The sequence below is a fragment of the Drosophila hydei genome, unplaced genomic scaffold (assembly GCF_003285905.1).
Source record: "Drosophila hydei strain 15085-1641.00,03,60 unplaced genomic scaffold, DhydRS2 tig00008121-arrow-pilon, whole genome shotgun sequence".
NCBI classification, from domain to species: Eukaryota; Metazoa; Arthropoda; class Insecta; order Diptera; family Drosophilidae; genus Drosophila; species Drosophila hydei.
Genome location: NW_022045832.1, coordinates 580818 through 599616, shown reverse-complemented (window position 1 = coordinate 599616; position 18799 = coordinate 580818). Strand labels below are relative to the sequence as shown.

Genomic DNA, 18799 nt, shown 5'->3' with positions numbered 1-18799 from the left:
GATGCCGCATGATGTTTTATGATTTTGTAAGATTATGTTGTATGATGTTGTAAGATGATGTATGTTAATGTATGATTATACATGATGTTGCATAATGATGTATGATGTATGATTATCTGGAATGATGTGATTTTAGCATTGAGTTTAAGGTTTTATTTAGTTCATAGTTTTCAAATGTAGAGATTGAAGTACTTCCTTTATCAAAGATCTAGACTTAATGAAAACTTAACTAAGAAACCCAAAATCCTATAGCTATATGTTGTCGAATCTCTCTGTGAGGCAAGTCTAATCAGCATTTAATGACTTCAAAGCGCTGTACAGAGATATATTTATTAACGTGTTGATAGGTTATCAATAGGTAGAATCTATTTCTTGATGCTTGGCAGTTACTATTAATCTTCAATTTAAGTTTAATAATTAAATGTTGCTTGAGTTCAGAATCGACTCACATAATTTCTATAATTATTTAATTTGAAAATCATTCGATTAGCGTTTAACTTTTGTTTCGATTCCGATCACGATTTCCATGATATACCATATTCCATTTTCCATTCTTGTCAGCTTTGAGTGCGGCAAGCATACTCATGCCCACATTAGTGGAGCGAATAAGGCCCCTTATTCATTTTAGCGCAAACATTATCATAAAGTTAATACGCCAGCCAGCCAGCCACAGAAGCTGGAGCAGCTAATTCATTTGGCATCCCAGCAGGTTGCCAGTCGTCGTTGCTATCTATGAGTGGTAATCATGCTGAGAACGCGTTGCACTCGTTCACGTTCACATGCGCATATGTTTCGAGGTGTGTTTGTGTGAGTGTATAGGAATGTGTCTGTGTGCCTTTGGGGATGTGTGTGTGTTAGTCCTGGCAATTCGGCGAAGTGCAGTCAGCGATCGCAGCACATAGCTTTAAGTGTAATGAAATCACACATAGACAGGCCTAGAGCAACACGAGATGGACGCGGAGATAGAAGGCAGCAGATCTTGGCAGAAAGAGTAAGAGGGACAGGAGCAGTGGCAGTGGCAGTGGCAGGGGGCACAATCGACACTTTGTACGTTACTTTTGCAGTTGTGTAAACCGATTGGCGCGTTAATCAACGTACAAATTTCCTACTTATATGGCCAGCGAATTAAATCGTTCCCTCGAGATCACCGACTGGGCAGCCGGCTGGCCGGGTTGGCAGCTATTGACAGCTGGCGATTAGAACTGGAGCGATAAATTATACAATTGCCATGCGTGAGACCTGAGCGCTGGCTAGTTGCAGGCGAAGAGACACGGGAACAGGTCCCCAGCTCATCGCCTCTGACAATTACACTGATTATATTAAATATATGAGGACCATATATGGGCCACAGCCATGCTGCCATGGGAGTGTTAACCGTTTGCCTGCCATGGCCATAAAGAAAATCTAATTTGCTGTAATGCAATTTGCTGCCCCGCCAACTATGCAACACAAAAATATGCAAATTACCTATGGTTACCTGGGCACCCGGTCAAATAACAAATAAAAAAAAATATATATATATATGAAGTATGCCCTGCATACTTCTTTGTTGAAGTGAAAAATCAATTAAGTTGCAGTTGAACCTTTTGAGCTAAGCACTAAACAATTGCGCATAATTACGAACGGCAGCTTAACTGCATTGCCTCAATTTGTGCATTTGCATAGAAGGGGGAGCCAGAACATGAATAGCAAATCGAGTCGTAAACGTTGAAAAGTGAATGACCCCAAAGTCAAGCAAATAAAAGCAGAGCTCAGCACCAAATTCTCAATAATATTCGTGGAATAACGAACTAAACAAAGTAAATTCCAAAGAATACAGGATTTAGAATTAATGGAACTCACGTGAGCAATCAGTTAAGGATCAGACTGTTTATTTACCTAAAAACCAAACCTGAAAGCAATACTTTGTATTCTAGAAAGAAAGAGAGGAAGTAAGGGAAAGAAAACACTTAGCAGAATCACGAACTAATGTGTAAAAGTAATGAGGCAAACCGGAAGTGTATAAAGAAAATTACCAAAGTGCAAATTTTCATATTCAAAAAGCAAACCATACAAAACAGTATAAGCACAAATTTTAGAGAGCATTCATTTAGACATTTTAAGCTTTGTTAACGTTGTATTCGCACAACACTTTAGTTTACTAGCGCGCACTACTAGCAATGCATGCGCAAAGCATTGTTAAAAAAGAATGTTTTGCGTAGATAATAATAAAAAGTATACTTTATGCCGAGTCCCGAAGTATGCGAACATATCGCCAGCGCCCGCCAAGAATTTTCCTAAAAGTTGTCAATAAAGTTTTTTAGTAGGCGACGCATTTCTAATACACTATAATTACAATAAGTAAAATTGTAAAATTCTAAGTAATAACAGAAAATATCAAATATCTATATATATATTTAAATATATATATATATATATATATATATATATATATACATACATATAAATATATATATATATATATTATTTATATATATATATATAAATAGGCTGTAAATGAGCTGTTACTATTGCTTGAGATTATAATTGTGTTGCAAGAAAATTTTTGAAATTCTAGTGTGTACGCGCCAAATGTGAGTCAGCTGATTACCACTCTGGCAACGCCATATTGCGTGATAACAGTATTGCAGGTCGCTGAATAACTATCGATAGTACAAACGATATCAACACTGATATCGAAAGAAACGCTCGCGAATTGCACTAAAGAAGCTAAGCAAAGGAAAAACAAAAATCCCAATTCAATTGTGAAAAAGTTTACTCTTGTGCTTAAATCGATTCTTTTGGTGTACAAAACAATCGTAAGTAGTGTGATAGATCGAAAGAAGCCGTAACGAATGTAGATTAGTGCAATCAATCTAAATCCTCAACGCTCACCTTCACTACCAATTGCCGCCCTCCCCCTTCCAATATAAAATATAATTTTGACGCACACCAACTTACAAAAACACACCAATAACGCTTGCACACGATTCTTTTCGCTTTGCGAAACCCAAGACGAAGGCCATCGCCAGCCGATTAACCAACCAGCCGAGCAAGCAACCAAAACACAAAACTCGCAAAACACAACAATAACGATAAAACCAACAATAACAATAATAACAACAAATGCGTGCGACGCTTAGAAGTTGATTTAGATTAAGTGAATCGCAAGCAACAGCAAACGCAATCTGCAAAGTCACGCCGCGTCAGCTATAGTTACAGCTCAACAATGTCCATACGGACACAGGTGCTCGGATTGGTGGACGTCATGATGCGTGTCCCGCCTATAATGGTCATCGATGAGATACTCAAGATCGGTATGGGCGTGCCTATTCAGATCGGCACGAACAAAGTCTACACAATGGACACCGACGCTGCAAAATCGAGCCAAACCGATGCCAGCAACAGCACAGACACATTCGCCACCATCAAAGCATTCTTTGGCATGGGCAGCACAGACTCGGCCAGCACCTCCAGCTCCATCAGCAGCAGAAACCAAGAGATCCTCGAACACACCATAGAGAATGCATCCAAATCGGCGCAAACAGGCGGCGTGCTTAGCCACAATTTCAACAATCTAATGGATGAACTGGCCAATGATAGCATTCTGGCCAATATGCTTAACATAACGACAGTGAAGTTTGTTGTCTGTTTACTAGGTGAGTATGCTGAATAGGGCGTTCACCGCAGTCGCTTATCACCCCACGACTGTTACAAATTGATTGTACTTTAAACCTTGTCTGGCATTTGCAGGTTTCTTATGTGCTGCTTGCATCTTCATGCTGTGGACGCGGCATTTGGTGATGGTGTACATGTTTCTAACCTCGCTGGGACTGACCTTCCTCTCATACTGGTCTAATGTAAGCGCATTGGAGCTTATGGAACGCAGTCCTTGCATACTGGAAGATCTGTTGTCCTTGAACACCACTAGACTGCTGGATTCGGGCGGGGTCATTATGACGCTGGCGCCACATATAATCGCTCAATGGGTGATGGGGATGCTCTTCGCCTATATTCATCTGGGCCCTCGGTTTGGGCTACTTCAGAAGTCTATGCCCATCATATTTACTAGTCCAATTCTGCTTGCCATGTTGCCGCTTTCACCGAGCATAGTGGACAAGCTGCCCGTGGTTGCGGGCCTTACGCCCATCATACTAACCAAAATCACGCTTATGCAAAGTGCCATGGAGGCAAGCAGAACGGTGTACAATGGTTACCAATATGCCATGAATTTTGTATCCAACTTTGGACTTTCGGCTCTCATTGAGAACGAGTGGCAACGTCTTAATGTGCCCAATGTCTTGCGCGTATTTTGGGCTCTCAAGTATGTAGCTTAATACTATAAATATTCTAATATTTATCTCCATTTTTATATATATATTATATTATATTTTTTATTTTATATTTTTGACCACTTTCTTAAAAATAGTAAGCATTATTTTATTTATAACAATTGCATTCCACCTTCATTGCAGAATCTTGAAATGTGCCTATACATTGATCACAGTTGAGTCGGATGAGCCTTTGATGCTATTCCCAGCAATAGAAACGCTGCTTGTTGATGGTTGTGGAACCTTAACGGCTGTGCTAGGCATGACTGGTGTCATCTCGATGATATGCCACTACATAGGACGGGGCTTTCAGTGGTATCTATTAACATATGACAACGACGAAGAGAAGTCGCTGGGCACTGTTTCAGCGGTGCTCTTTTACATATTGGCTCTGCAAACTGGCCTCACATCGCTAGCGCCGGACAAGCGTTTTGTCCGTTTGTGCCGCAATTTGTGCCTTTTGGTGACGGCGCTCCTGCACTTCCTCCATAACATTGTATCGCCCATACTGATGTCACTGAGTGCGGCACGAAATCCTTCACGCAAACGGCATGTGCGAGCTTTATCCGTTTGCGCTTTCCTCATACTTATGCCCGTCGGGCTGCTATACTATTTGTGGACACATCATTCGCCCTCCACATGGCTATTGGCGGTGACGGCTTTCTCCGTGGAGGTCATAGTCAAGGTGCGTACAAGATGTTAACATACGTATTTATCGTATTCATGTTAAAATCTTTTGTTCGACAGGTGCTTGTTTCACTGGCCACCTACACGCTCTTTTTGCTAGACGCTCGACGTCAGTTCTTCTGGGAGAAACTGGACGACTATCTATACTATGTACGTGCCTTTGGCAATTCGGTAGAGTTCTGCTTTGGAATTTTGCTCTTTATAAACGGTGCCTGGATCTTGGTGTTTGAATCGGGTAAGTTCTATTGTACTGATTGGCCTTGCCGTCAAATTACATTAACACAATGAGTGACGAAGCATTCAAAATTATATACATAAATATATATATGTTTATATAAATATACATACACACATATATATATATTTAATATATATATATATAAAATCAATAGGTTTACTCTGTGAGATGTGTATGCTTCCGTCAGGCTTTTTTGTTTCGTGTGCATGTAATTTTATTATTTGGTTGATTTTGTGTATCGATAACTATAACTTGATAGCCCAAAATGCTACAGGCGGCGCCATCAGGGCGATCATGATGTGCATTCATGCCTACTTCAATATCTGGTGCGAGGCACGTGCTGGTTGGTCGGTGTTTATGAAGAGACGCTCAGCGGTCCACAAGATATCAGCATTGCCGGAGGCAACTCCTGCCCAGCTGCAGGCCTTTGACGATGTGTGTGCCATCTGTTATCAAGTGAGTCTAATAATTATTTTTCGTTCCAAAGAAGCGTCTATATAAAATTCGTTTTATGCAGGAAATGTACTCAGCAAAGATAACGCGTTGCCGTCACTTCTTCCATGGCGTTTGCCTGCGCAAGTGGCTTTATGTGCAGGACCGCTGTCCACTGTGTCACGAGATAATGATGTACACTGACAAGGCCGACGAGAATGCGCAAGAAGCCGACCCAGCGGCAGCGGTCCAAGCTGAGCAGCCTATTCACATAAATCCAAGAGACGTAAGTAGTAAATGCCAACTCTGGGAGCCAATAATACATTATAGAACTCAAATCATATATATGCTAATCTTTACTACAGGACGCAACCAATGCTGGAGCGGCGCGTCGCTCACCGGAACGTGCTGCTGGAGCTGCTTCGGAAAATGGTGCAGCAGGGACCAACGCAAGTCCTGTCTCGCCAAGCGACGATGATGCGATAGCCAATTCGGCAAGTGAACCGACTGCAGAGACACGACCTGTTGTGGTCAGCAGCGGTAGCCATAGCAGCAGTGCCAATAGCAGCAACAGCAATAATAGCTATATTTCACCTTCTGGTCAGCCGCCGCCATCAACGGCTACTTCGGCGGCTGCTGTGGCTACTGCTGCTGCAAGCAATACGACGCACATATTTCGGTTGTCGCAGGATCAGCAGTGAATTTTTTGCAATTTCTAATCGTAATTCACAGATTTAACTGTTCTATGTGTTAGTGTACTTATGTAAAAATGTGAAACTTAAGCAAAACTCTCAGCTGCTTATTAATCGTTTCGGAAAACTTATTCCTCTACACCAACACCTCATCATCATACATACCTGATCACACCCACGCACTCGCACTCTCACACTCACATAGTCATCAAAAGGCAATTAAGTTGTTCGGCTTAAATTCAACACTAAATTAAATTATAATCATTCATATAAGTTCATACCTTTGAATATGAATACGCCGAATGAAAAGTGAATTCAATCACAGATCTTTGTACATTAAGTTTATGGTAAAAAGTTGACCCAAATATGTTGAAAAGGTTAGTTTTAAGTTTACAGTGAAATGGTGTTAAACAAAAAAAAAAAAAACAAAAAAAATCAAAAACAGCAGAAAAATAAATGCGGTGAAGTCTGAAAATGATTTAATCAAGTACCAAGTAAAAAATACAAACAAAACTAGTTAACAAAGCGCGCATTAATATTGTAATTTACAAGAAATTAAAATTAGCAAATCTATCTAACTTAATTTAATTAAACGAAAAAAGCGGATAAAATACAGTACAATATGTAAGCAATCAACAATTGCAGCTTAATTTGACTAGACAACAATATTTATGGAAGTTTGAACTGACTGCATAAGGTCAGTGGTTTCCATAAGATTTTAGTTAATTTAATTATCTTTGATTTTGCTTTCGGTGAAACCGTAGCTCACTGAAAAAGTGGCTAATTGATGAAAATTTGTTAGGCAGCTTATGTATAAAAAGTCAGCGATTTGTATCAAATTTGTATATAGAACATCTGCATATGTAACTTAATGTCAAGTATTTTGTAATGCAACATGTTAACCAAAATACAAATTGCCTTAAATCGAACAAAGTGGTTTTTTTTTTGGGTAGTTGCTTGCTCTTCGATTCAGTTCGGCATGGATAACTAGGATACCAACAGTTCAACATTAAACAATGATAAACTTCTGCAGAGAATTAATCACTCGGTCTTTAGTTGAAGATCAAGTCGTTATAGTTGCGCAACAGATGATATGGCGACACCCGACAGCAGGTGGTGGTGCGAACCACTGTGATACGATCGGCGCGCTCAAAGTTGGCCTTCACGGTCTCATAGTAACGGCCATCGCTGCGAACCATTGGAATCAGTTAACAATTTGCTTCCATATCGATTTAATTCTTACCTTAGGACCATGCAGCGCAGCTTGAGACACTTCACGCGCAATATATCAATTGCCTTCTGGCTCTTATCAGAGAAACGCAAGTTGTCCGGATCCCAGCGTAGCTCCAGACGTTCTAAATTGCCGCAGTTGGAGGCAATTGTGTCCATCAGCTGATCCACGTGTATATTGACGCCCAGCTTCTCAGCCGTACCCATTACTATTATTCTGTGAGGCAACAAATGGTGATTTGTTAACTGATCATGTGCACATCCGCTCTCTACTCACTTGCAGTTGCCCAGCATAGGGAGTATGCTCATCCAGAGCTGATCTGTAATGTGGGGCATGCCGGACAGACAGCAGGCGCTCAGCTGGTGACCGTGGCGCTGTAAAAACTTGAGCATACCCTCGTCTGTGATGTTGTCCGAAGAGTCCAAGTCTAAGGAGTTGAGGGATCTAAGGGCTTAAATTGATTAGTAATTGAATGTAACAAAGTGCAATAAGATTTTGACCTGGTATTGCCCTGCTCCATCCATTGCTTTAATACGGTATCGTTGAATCCATTGATTTGTCCAGCAGACAGGAACTTCAGATTGGGTATACGAGTCAACATGTCTACCAGGCACTCGCTGGTCAAGTCGGTGGCCGTAATATCCAGCTCCTGCAGCGCGCACTTATCCCATTCGACTTGCATCACAAACTCGGACTTTAAGCTGGTGCCATTCATCAGCAGGCAGGTCAGGCGCTTGGAGCGCTGCACCAAGGTCTTTAGCGTGGAGCCGGTCACCTTGTTGCAGAAGTTAACCGCCAGGCACTCCAGCTGTATGCAATTGGAGCTGAAGGCATCAATGTGTGAGTCGTCAATGAAATTGATGCCATACAAATTGATCACACGCAAATTGGGCGTGGCCGATTTAAGTTTGTGCACATTGATAACCTCATAGATCTCTTCTTCCTCCTCCTCGCACTTCTCGTAGGTGCCCACCAAGTGCAGCACCTCGAGGCCATTGATAAAGTTGTAGATCTTGCGCATGAAGCCTTCCATGAAGATCACCTCCGACAGGCAAATGCACATGTAACGCAGCTTAGTTGGGAAAGCCTGCATCTCGCTGAAGTCATGCAGCTGCATGGCTAGGTACGGAATGAAAGGTGAAATAGATCAGTTACTATTTGGTGAACCAATTGAATTACTTACCCGTTGAGAAGTCCAACAACATGTGGGTCAGATTCGGACATTTGGCCGATAGTTCGTGTAGCACCGTATGCGTGATCAGCTCAATGGGCAGCTCGATGTAGCGCAGTGTTGGCCCGAATCTCACCGATATAAGAGAGAGCAGCATCTCCAGAGATCCAACGTGCAGCCCCGACACCTCCGGGCGCAGCGAAACATTCTTCCACAGACGCGTATCGTAGGCGATCTTTCGCCAGCGACGACAGATCCGGGCCAGGCGACAAATCTCCCGATGCGACAGATACGAAAATATGTGCAACAGCACCTTGTCGGGCAGCTTCTCAATCGTCTATAAGAGAGATAAATCATATATATATTAACCTGAGCGATTCATCCCTATCTGGATGGACTCTTCCGTTCTATCAACTACCGTATCGGCGAAGGGGCTGCGCATGGTGCCATCGGATAGGTACACCTGTGAGGCCTCCACGGCAAGCTGGCCCCAAATATCGGTCGATATATCCATTGCTCTATATAGTATAGATGCTTATATAAAAGAAATATGCGAGTGCGAGCGAAACGCGCGTTGCCGAGCACCTTCAACGTCTGAATTAGCTGTGGCTACTTGCCGCTACTGTGAGGAATCTCCAAAAAGCGCACAAACATTTGACAAACTCTTTGCCAGGCAGCCAGGCAGCTAAAGAGAAACGCCATCGATCGAGATCCTATTTATAGATGAGCGCTAGTAATGATCAGAGCAACCAAAGCAACAAAATGCCAAGAATTTCTAGAGCAGATCACTGCGTTTTAGTGGTCAAAAGAGCGAAAAACTCTGGGCTAGCTAAACAGCTGATGGGTTGGGCCGTCTACCATATACCCAGTTCTTTAGAATTATATATATCTATATCTATATACGTATACTGTGTGCTAGATACATAAAGTGTATACAAAGAAGATATGCATTTCATGCTACGCAATCGTTTTTATTTGTTTTGTTTACTGCATGTTTTTTTTTGTTTCTGTTGGGAGGGGGTTTCTTAGCGGTACTCACCAGACGCGTCTTGACCACCGTCTCATCTCGTCCGATCGCCTGGGATGAGGTTTGCGCTGCCAAAACGTTCCAATTATCCATAATGTTTTGCTAATATTTAAAAAACTTGTGTGCTCTATTCTGGCTGATTGTTGGGGGGCTTGCACTCTAAGACCTATTGTCTGTATAGTATATAGGCATGTATATAGACAGGCATCGGCTTGTGTCGGTGTCTTTTCTGTATTGTTTCTATAAGTAGCCAAGGAATTCATTCAATTATCAATTATATTGATTATGCAAAGTAAATGTTACTATATACTACATAAACCGAATTTAATAGCTCTACGGTTACGAGAGACATCGACTATTACATGCTTCTCGATTTTGTTTAATGATCATAATAATATAGATAAAGTTAACTAAAATCCAGTGCTATCAAAATGACATTTTTTTTATCAATTTTCAAATGTGAAATTATAAATACACATTAATATATATTTTATTATATTACATATTTTTTGTGAGAAATTTGTAAATTTTTTAAAATTACATTTTTTAAATAAGAAATTAAGAGTATTTAAATTTATTTTAAATATGATTTAAAATATGCTTTTAAAGAATAAAAATAAAAAAACATATTTTTTTTATAAGTTTCGAGTTCTCTTCAATCTGATATTTTTTTAAAGAGTTTAATCTATAACCATTCGACACTTTTGAGACAAATGTTTTCTAATACAAATATAACTAAAAGCATAATACAGATAGTGCTTAATAATGATTTATGTTCAAAGAAAGGAAGTGCATTACTAATCTAAAACATCACTATGTAACTATGGCTATGTTAAGCATTTAATTCAAAATACATTATAGTATTTACCCATTTCGTACTCAAGTTTATTAATAGTCGTTTTTCTACAATGTTTTAAGATATGTATAAAGTAATATTGTTAAATGAAATCAGAATGAAGTTTATGTCTGCTAGAATGACATCATTGTACTATAAGAACTGTCTTGGGTCTTACGTACTGTAGAAAATAATGCGAAAGTTCTTAGTACAATTTTATAATGTGCTGGGAAGAAGAGCCGAAAGATTTGTTCTACCTTTTGGGCTATTTATAGGCAATTGTAGGTCTGCAATGAAAATTATTTGCGGCTGCAATTTTGCAATTTTGTAATTTTGCAATTGAATGCAATTTCGTAACGCCCACAGTTGAAAGCACTTTATGTTGGGTAACTGGCACTTTTGATTTCACTTAGGATGGGCAACTAGTTGCTAGTCTTTATGTTAGACAAATACTTTAAGTATTTGGCTTTATTACTGGGTTAGCCGTTTTTACACTCGAATTTGTTTCGCGTAGCTGAGAGTTCTGCGGCGCTCATGCAACTGAGATCAGGCGTCCGCGAAAAATGGTTTTAGCCAAAATGTACATGGCTCGGTCATGGCGGCCAGCCAGTACGCGGTACGGAGCAGGATGAAACAGCATGGGGCGGGCCGCTGGTATATGCGCGTCATTTGTTCTGGCCGGCAGATGCTTGGCAGGCGCGCTAAGTGATGGCGCCTGGCCAAGAACTCAGCATCTCAGTTGTTGTCATACACCTTTCATTCATATCTGTAAATACAAATTCTTGCATCGTGTTTTCTTAGACATGTCGCGTCATTTCAAATAGTAACGAACAGAGCTGCCAAGCTGTTTTTTACGTGTAACGCATGAGGCAGCTCCATACACGCAACCGTTGGCGAGCTCTCGCGCTCTCTCCATGTGCCAGTTCATCGCGCTCTCTCTCTCTCTCTTTTCCAGCGCTCGTTCTGATCGGAGCCAAAACAATACTAGAATCAGTCGTTTTATTGCTGCGCGCGCAGACGGTTGGTTGCCTATTGAATGTGTAGTGCCTGTCGACGTAGGTGTGTCAGCTTAGTGCGCTTGTGTAAGTGTATGTGTCAGCAGACAATTCCTGCCGATAAGCTAGTGTTTCTGCTAAAGTTTATTGGTCTTACGCTTAGTTTATTTATATTTTAATTAATGAAAACAGCATATTTTTAATTTATTAAAAACTGCGCAACGCCACAAAAACTGTTTGTTTATATTTGGTAGAGTGAAGCAACTGCAGTTGAGTTTGTGTGTAACGCCCCAAGAGCGTGTGAGAGAGCAAGTGTGTATGTGTATGTGCACGTGTGCGTGTGTGAGAGAGAGAGCATTGAAAGCTGCGCAGGTGTGCGTCGCTCATTGACGCCGACTTCGCTGCTCGCCCAAAGACCAACAAATGCAAACAATAAACAAATTTCAAGAAATTACTTTCCTCTATTAAAAGTCATTAATTAATTAAAATTCAAATTTTAAACAGCCCAGCCAAAAGAAAAAAATATAAAGCACACACCCATTCATTAAAAAGATGTCGTACGGAGCGGAGCGAGCGTTCTCCTATTTATATCCCTTTATCATTGGGAGTTCGCTGATCTGCTGTATCACCTCGGCAGTGGCCTGGTCGCATTGGCGCTATGTGCTCAACGCCTGTCCGGACACCAATTGCGGCTGTGTGCTGCACGGCCGCACCACCTACAACAGCTTCGAAGGTGGCAATATCGCCTATTGCCACTATGCCACCTATGGATTGCTTCTACCGATGGCCTTTGCCGTGGTGCTAGGCATATATCATTGCTATCGCATGTGCATCGGCAAGGGCCAACGCAAGGCAGGCACCACAACAATCAGACAGCGGTAAGTGCCGTACAATTCTAAGCAGACGTAGGTCATGCGGGTTAATCGGCAGCCACAGCATCTTGTGACACGCGCAAGGCTGGCCTAATTAAGCCTTATGCTAATGGGTGCCACAAATGGCAGATGACCGAAGCAAATGCGAGACTTTACACCAACTCAATTAAATTTTTTAAATGTTTATTACTCATCCGTTGTTTCCGTGTTTCCGCCTCTTGCAGCTCCGGTGACATGGTCGTGGTAACCACCGAATCGGAGCTAACTTCCGACGGCCTTTCCCCGTACTACTGTAAGTATGCTTTCTGCTTAATCAACGATTGGTTTAATTCTAGCGTGTTCTTATCTAGGGCTACCTGCCACGGTTATTTCGGTTATTATGGCCATTTACCAGTTGATCTATGCTGCCATTTTTACCGATGGATTCGAAGTCACCTGCAAACAGTATCGCGAGTCCTTGCTGAAGGAAATTCAAGGAGTTGGCAACATTGTGCCCGTGATCAAGGCCCGTTTGTCCTGTGCAGCTGTGTTTGATTTCATGGACTATCTGGTGGAGAGCATTTCATATGAGCGTCGTCGCTATGGGCGTATCAATACTGCTGCTTGTTTGTACTTCACCCTCATTCTATCCTGGTTTACCCTATTTGGCTGGATTATCATAAGTGTGATCAATATTGTGAACTTACGCAGAACCCGTTCCGCCCGAGTTTAAAATGCGAAGAAAATGACAACGAACCGAGACAAATTTCTCTGCACTTTTAACATTTTATCATATAAAGCATATTCCGCGCCACTTATTTATTAGATCTTAAAATATAACGTCCACGGCTTGAGCTGCCATTTACGCATTGTACAAATAAAAGTATGAACAAGTTACATTTAAAAACGATTTGTATTAATTGGGAATGATGTGCGCGCAATGCGAATCGATAAGTTTCAAAAGTAGCCATGAGTAACAACTACGATGGTATGCTATTTATTGTCTGCCTACGCTAAACATGACCGGATCAATAACACAATTAAGTTATTATATTGTTAAAGTTTAATTATAAGTCAAAACCTTTTAAAAAATAATAATATATTTAGTATCATTAACGATATATACGTATGAATTTACAACACTATAATATTGTAATCGATAGTTGGAAGCACCTAACATTAAAACATCGATAGTGCCTTCGATTTTACTGCTGACGTGCCGCAACCGAATTTGTTTACGTACAGAAAGTGCAAAATTGTCAGAAATCTCAACATGTTTGATATACAAACACATATGGTAAGTGAAATATTATGCAGATGGTTTCCCTTATTTCAACTATTTTATTTTCTCAGGACTTTGTTGGCCAGGCCAAAGCAGAACGCTGGTCCCGTATAATAATAACACTCTTTGGAGTAATTGGTCTTGTGTATGGAGCCGTTGTGCAGCAGTTTTCCCAAACCGTCTACGTTTTGGGTGTTGGCTTCCTGATATCTTCCCTGGTTAGTGGTTTGCCAATTTAACCTTCTCTATCAGCTAATTTGTATCATTCTCTTAGATTACGATTCCCCCATGGCCCATCTACCGCAAAAACCCGCTCAAGTGGCAGAAGCCGGTGAATACCGAGCAGAAACAACTGTCGGGCGATTCGTGTGATGAAGGCAAAAAGAAAAAGAAATAGTTGTAGATATATATATATATACATATAAATAAATAAAACTAACTTCAGTTAATCAAAACTCTTCTAGTTGTAGATATATGAATAAAACTTCGGTTAATCGTTGGTTAAGACATCAAGAATTGCTTAAATTGGACGACGGTACGATATCAGATCGTTGTGATCGTAGTACTTGTGTATGAGATCGTACATATTAGCAAAGAAGTACAGCAGATTGTCGTACTGCCCGTTGTACGGTGATTCCAGTTGCTCACAATCGGCAGGCGCCGCTACTGTTAGCGGTGCTGAAAGCTGATGGAAGCCCTCGGTGATCTCAAGATTGTCCAGGCCTCGGTATGATGCATTGAGTCCCCACGCATTCACGTGCATCTCCAACAGAAACTGATGTATGGCTTCGATGGTAGCCAAATACCAACGTGGACTTCCTCGCTGATGGCGCCAGAACTGGGACAAGCGATTCTGCAGTACTACCGTGCGTAGAGCACGCACTCGGTGGTCCGCATAGATGCCGCGACTCTGGTTCCAGGTACTGTCAATAAATACGGCTCGGCGTACGGGCAGATTGCCGAAGGTATAGCACTTGGAGGTTTGCTCCAATTCCATTTCTCCAACAATCTCGTCCATCCGGCGTCGCAGCATTGTGCCCATGTGATGGCCTTTGGGCAGGCCGTAGTTGTCATCAATGTTCAAGTGAACATCACGTGCAAAGAGCTGTGGCACCGTGAGACTCGTGGCACTAGGAAATATGAGCACCACTCCATCCTCCTGGCTGTAATCGGGTATATCGGGATATGTGTGGATGCGGACATTGTGGGGCGCTAGTACCGCCGCATGCGCTGCAGTGCTTTTGCCATCAATCTCCTTTTTGTGCTTGATGATGTCTATTTGCAAGGGCAGCTGCACCATGGGCAGCAAATTGGCCAGTTCGCCAACGGGAACGTAGCAATTGTAGCAAAAGAATTTGCGGGACCGATTGCAGTGGCGGCAGTTGTGGCGGCCCTCGATCGTGTCCAGCACTGAGTTATCCGCTATGCGCATATTGACAAACGGGTACTTGCGTGGTTTTCCCTTTGCAGCGACGGGATGTGTCATCGTCGCAGTCAGGTGTTCCTTATAAAAATACGTTTAATGCAGTATCCAAAGGAATTCTTCAAAAGCAGAAGCAATGTGTTAGAGTTGCCACATGATTAATTGAATTGTTGTGCTTTTATATTGCACATCTTTTTCAAACCGTCTGGTAGCACTAGCAGTGTTGTTAAATCAAACAAATATTTGCTTTCAATTAAAAGCTGCTTGCAATATCACTCCATCGAGCGCAAAAAACAGAATTTGAAAATTTGTTAATTTTAATTTCTATTTGTGTTTCCAATCAATTTAACTACACAAATTTAGCGCAACGTATAAAACCATCGCTGCTTGCAATATAAACACAATTATTGGCACCACAACAAATAGCATTCACACAACTAGCAACGTCCACTTCGCCCAGCGGCGTTGGCTGCTCGGCCGCCAGATCTGTCCAGCCTTTGACTTTGTTGTCGTAGCCACCGGAGTACAGGTAGTCCTCGTTACCGCATATACTATTCACAATCATGTCATGGCATTGCTGCAATGACAATAACAATCAGAGCCAACCGAACAGCTAGAGAAGCGATCAACTCACCGGCAAACGCCAAATGTGGGAGAACTTGTACTGCGGCAGATTATTGACCAGCTGCAGGCCCATGCCCGTGCGATCGGGAAATGCCAAATAGCTTCTTTTCCCCTCAACCAATGGCCCGAGCAGCGTGAGCGGCGACTTGCCAGGTATGACAGTCTTGTTGCTGTACTTGCCCGACTTGCCCTCGGCAACGACGGACACAACCACATCCAGGTCGCGCACTGTGTAAATGAGCTGCTGCTCGCCTGCTAAAGACTTGACTTCTTCAACCAAATTATACTTGAAGAGCATGCGATCGTTGCTCCAGGTGGTCACGACGCCCTTGTCGTCGCCCGTATAGAGCACTGTCCCAGCACAGTACATGGCCTGGATGGCGTCGTCGCAGCGGAATAGCTCCTGCACCGAAGCGTCCTCATACGGCGGCAACACGTACTTCACTTGGCCATCGCAGCTGCTCGAGTACAGTTTGCCCTGCCCATTGACGGCCATGCAATAGACGTACGCATCGTGGGCATTCAGAGTGCGCAGCAGCTGCAACGACGCGGACCAAACCTGCAGAGGGGCGACAGCTGAGTGGATAAACGTACTAGCCAAGGAGGCTTTTGATAATTACACGTATTTTGCCATCAGCTCCGCCGGAGAACAGCTGATTGTTGAAGTACGACACACAGGTGGCGTCGCCCTCGTGCGGCTCCGTTGAGGTGTGCTCGATGCGGGCGCTGGGCATCTGGCGAGCGATTCAAAGCAGAACTGGCCTAGCAGAAGTCAACGCGAATGGCTCGAACCAAGCAAATGGTATGCTCCCTATAGACACCTCTCTCCGGCAGCTATTTATAAATCTGAGTGAATTGTACAGTGCCCGCTAGAAGTCAATGCACCAAGTTCGTTTTTATACATATATTTTAAAACACTTTAGTTTCACAATTGAATTTGCAATTATTTAGTTTTCAGCAAGTAAATACATAGAAATAAATACATTTATGTATATATATATATATATATATATATATATATATATATATAATATAATATAATATTAGTCGAGATTGCATTTTCTTCGCATTGCCTTGAACAAAAGGTCGCATTAAATTGTTAACTAATTGAACTAAAAAACTGGAATCAATTCCCTTCGACCAGGTATCACAAAAGTAGCTTTAACTCAAACACATCGAAACCATATATACGTACGAAACTTAACTTAACTTAATACTCTTTCCTCTTGCCATATTCAGTAGGCAATTCTCTGGCGATTTTCTCGAATGTTTCTTTGGTAGATTGTCATTAAGCTAGACGCAGACAATAAAATTTTAAGTTTAAATTTAACTTTTGCTCTAATTTTAGTTGCAAGACGAAATTTATTTATTCCATTTACGCGCCTAACACAAGGTGAATACACAGATCTTTACTTTTTATAGATGCATAAGCTGACATTTGATCAGCTTTAGCTTTTTTTTAAATATATATTTTTATAATAATCTTTAGGGTGACCAAAGAAGTGTGAAGCTATTTCGAATGACTCTACTTCAGCAATTGACTAGGTTAGCAATAACAGCTGACTGTGAGCATGTTCGGCTGGGTTTGATCGTAAATTGCCTGAAATCAATAAAAATAATCTATTTGCCTATTCAATTCTTCTGCTCGCAAGAAGACTCGAGGTGCGATTGCTGTTGTAATAGCAGTCAAGTCAGAAGCAGCACTTTTAATGAAATTCCATATATAATGGCCTGAATGTGCCTTTAAAATAAAGTTAAAAGTAGCGCAATATCTGAATTAGTTTTGTATTTATTTTAATTTATTTTCCTATCGCTCTTAGTTGGTCACCCTGCACATGTTTTTAATTATTTTTTTTTTTCAGTTTCCCGAATTCCCTTAATCTTAATATTGATCTGCAATTTCATTCAATACTTTGATAGTTTCTTTGAAATGTAACTTGTTGAATGTTGAACATCGAATTTTAACTATTTAATTTAAGCATTTATCGCAATGGGCAAAGAGTTCCTACACCGAAGCGAGCTCTGGACCAGACACGTTGGCTTCGAGCGTGCACCGAAGTTTGCGTTTCTTGACTCCTTCGTATTAACTAGTGGCTCGTGCAACTGCTTCGATTTGTAGAATCGTATTTGCTTAAACTAGGGACATTGATTTACGTATTTATATTTATATTTGTATTTATGTTTCTGTGTGATATAGCCGTAGCTTTGCCTAACACTTAACCATGTATAATACACACAATAAATAAAAGACGTATACATAATAAACAGACGTTAGAGTATTGCTTAGCTCGCAAGCTTTAACTACGATGTTGTTCCGCTTGAGCAGAGCTTTAATCCGGTATTAGCTAAGAGCGTATAGCATATCACTTACGCTGGCATCGGCATTCAGCTTGCAGAGAGCACAGCATGCAGAGAGATACTTATAGACTCTAGACATAGTAAGCATTATAGGGATTGCGTTTCTCCAAGCAGGGCAGCACGCACTCCAGCGTGTTGCGGAAGGCGTCGCGAAAGTCTCGATTGAAATAGGCATAGATGAGCGGATTGAGTGTCGAGTTGAAGTAGCCAATCCAAAAGAGCACCACGACGACCACATCCGGGCAGGGGCAGGCGGCGCCACACAGCGACGTGATGACATACCTGATATATACATACGCACACATAGAGAAAGAGAGGGAGAGAGGGAGGGAGTGGTGTTGCCTTGGGCATTGCTTACCATAGGAAAAAGGGCAGCCAGCACAGCAGAAACACGCCCATTATGATGCCCAAAGTGCGAGCGGCCTTGTGCTCAGCCTTCCAACCTTTCGCGGGTCGCACCGAGCCGCCTGTTCGGGTCAGATAAAGAGATGAGATGATGAGATTTCGATGAGAGTTACAAAGCTGATAAGCTAAATTTGAACTTTGGCACAGAATTAGGACCGTTGCTGCAGCTGCACAAATTCTGTTCAATGTTGTTTCACTAGCTGTATATATAGACGTGTGTGAGTGTGTGTGTGTGTGT

At 41.7% G+C, this 18799-nt stretch overlaps 7 protein-coding genes across 14 annotated transcripts in view; 3 read left to right on the top strand and 4 right to left on the bottom strand.

Moving 5' to 3' along the window:
* The first annotated feature begins 2512 nt into the window (after positions 1-2512).
* On the top strand, positions 2513-6785 carry LOC111604270 (protein TRC8 homolog). Of its 3 annotated transcripts, XM_023322268.2 has the most exons (8): positions 2588-2798; positions 2995-3638; positions 3733-4303; positions 4455-4995; positions 5058-5232; positions 5495-5691; positions 5753-5953; positions 6033-6785. In XM_023322268.2, the coding sequence occupies exons 2-8, from the start codon at positions 3209-3211 to the stop codon at positions 6366-6368; spliced, it is 2451 nt and encodes an 816-aa protein (XP_023178036.1). In that variant the 5' UTR covers positions 2588-2798; positions 2995-3208; the 3' UTR covers positions 6369-6785. The 3 variants fall into 3 exon arrangements, with proteins under 3 accessions (XP_023178035.1, XP_023178036.1, XP_023178037.1); XM_023322267.2 differs by having other exon boundaries at positions 2513-3638; XM_023322269.2 differs by having other exon boundaries at positions 2589-3638; positions 5510-5691.
* Positions 6786-6868: 83 nt separating this feature from the next.
* LOC111604259 (F-box/LRR-repeat protein fbxl-1) lies at positions 6869-11149 on the bottom strand. 3 transcript variants are annotated; one of them, XM_023322251.2, is made up of 7 exons: positions 10881-11149; positions 9801-10028; positions 8774-9098; positions 8091-8709; positions 7867-8034; positions 7603-7806; positions 6869-7547 (listed from the first exon to the last, which is right to left on the bottom strand). In XM_023322251.2, the coding sequence occupies exons 2-7, from the start codon at positions 9879-9881 to the stop codon at positions 7412-7414; spliced, it is 1533 nt and encodes a 510-aa protein (XP_023178019.1). In that variant the 5' UTR covers positions 9882-10028; positions 10881-11149; the 3' UTR covers positions 6869-7411. The 3 variants fall into 3 exon arrangements, with proteins under 3 accessions (XP_023178019.1, XP_023178021.1, XP_023178018.1); XM_023322253.2 differs by lacking the exon at positions 10881-11149 and adding an exon at positions 10657-10734; XM_023322250.2 differs by lacking the exons at positions 9801-10028; positions 10881-11149 and adding an exon at positions 9180-9396.
* A 477-nt stretch (positions 11150-11626) lies between these two features.
* On the top strand, positions 11627-13692 carry LOC111604261. Of its 3 annotated transcripts, none has more exons than XM_023322255.1 (5): positions 11627-11705; positions 12123-12496; positions 12715-12782; positions 12841-13457; positions 13633-13691. In XM_023322255.1, exons 2-4 carry the CDS (start codon positions 12171-12173, stop codon positions 13200-13202), a joined length of 756 nt encoding a protein of 251 aa, XP_023178023.1. In that variant the 5' UTR covers positions 11627-11705; positions 12123-12170; the 3' UTR covers positions 13203-13457; positions 13633-13691. The 3 variants fall into 3 exon arrangements, with proteins under 3 accessions (XP_023178023.1, XP_023178024.1, XP_023178025.1); XM_023322256.1 differs by having other exon boundaries at positions 11633-11711; positions 13633-13692; XM_023322257.2 differs by having other exon boundaries at positions 11668-11682; positions 13633-13692.
* On the top strand, positions 13669-14163 carry LOC111604262 (signal peptidase complex subunit 1). The gene is made up of 3 exons (XM_023322258.1): positions 13669-13766; positions 13823-13969; positions 14026-14163. Exons 1-3 carry the CDS (start codon positions 13743-13745, stop codon positions 14146-14148), a joined length of 294 nt encoding a protein of 97 aa, XP_023178026.1. The 5' UTR covers positions 13669-13742; the 3' UTR covers positions 14149-14163.
* A 50-nt stretch (positions 14164-14213) lies between these two features.
* Positions 14214-15336, bottom strand: LOC111604260 (DTW domain-containing protein 1). The gene has a single exon (XM_023322254.2). The coding sequence runs from the start codon at positions 15235-15237 to the stop codon at positions 14272-14274; it is 966 nt and encodes a 321-aa protein (XP_023178022.1). The 5' UTR covers positions 15238-15336; the 3' UTR covers positions 14214-14271.
* A 154-nt stretch (positions 15337-15490) lies between these two features.
* LOC111604273 lies at positions 15491-16688 on the bottom strand. Its single transcript, XM_023322271.2, has 3 exons — positions 16419-16688; positions 15809-16357; positions 15491-15751 (listed from the first exon to the last, which is right to left on the bottom strand). Exons 1-3 carry the CDS (start codon positions 16530-16532, stop codon positions 15524-15526), a joined length of 891 nt encoding a protein of 296 aa, XP_023178039.2. The 5' UTR covers positions 16533-16688; the 3' UTR covers positions 15491-15523.
* Positions 16689-17928: 1240 nt separating this feature from the next.
* Positions 17929-18799, bottom strand: part of LOC111604256 (octopamine receptor beta-3R) — a 40666-nt gene continuing 39795 nt past the window's right edge. For both annotated transcript variants that reach the window (XM_023322246.2, XM_030224928.1), the window contains 2 exons: positions 18515-18623; positions 17929-18438 (listed from right to left, as the gene is read on the bottom strand). In XM_023322246.2, the coding sequence (XP_023178014.2) occupies positions 18228-18438; positions 18515-18623 (320 nt within the window). In that variant the 3' untranslated portion in view covers positions 17929-18227. The remainder of the gene's footprint in view (positions 18439-18514; positions 18624-18799) is intronic.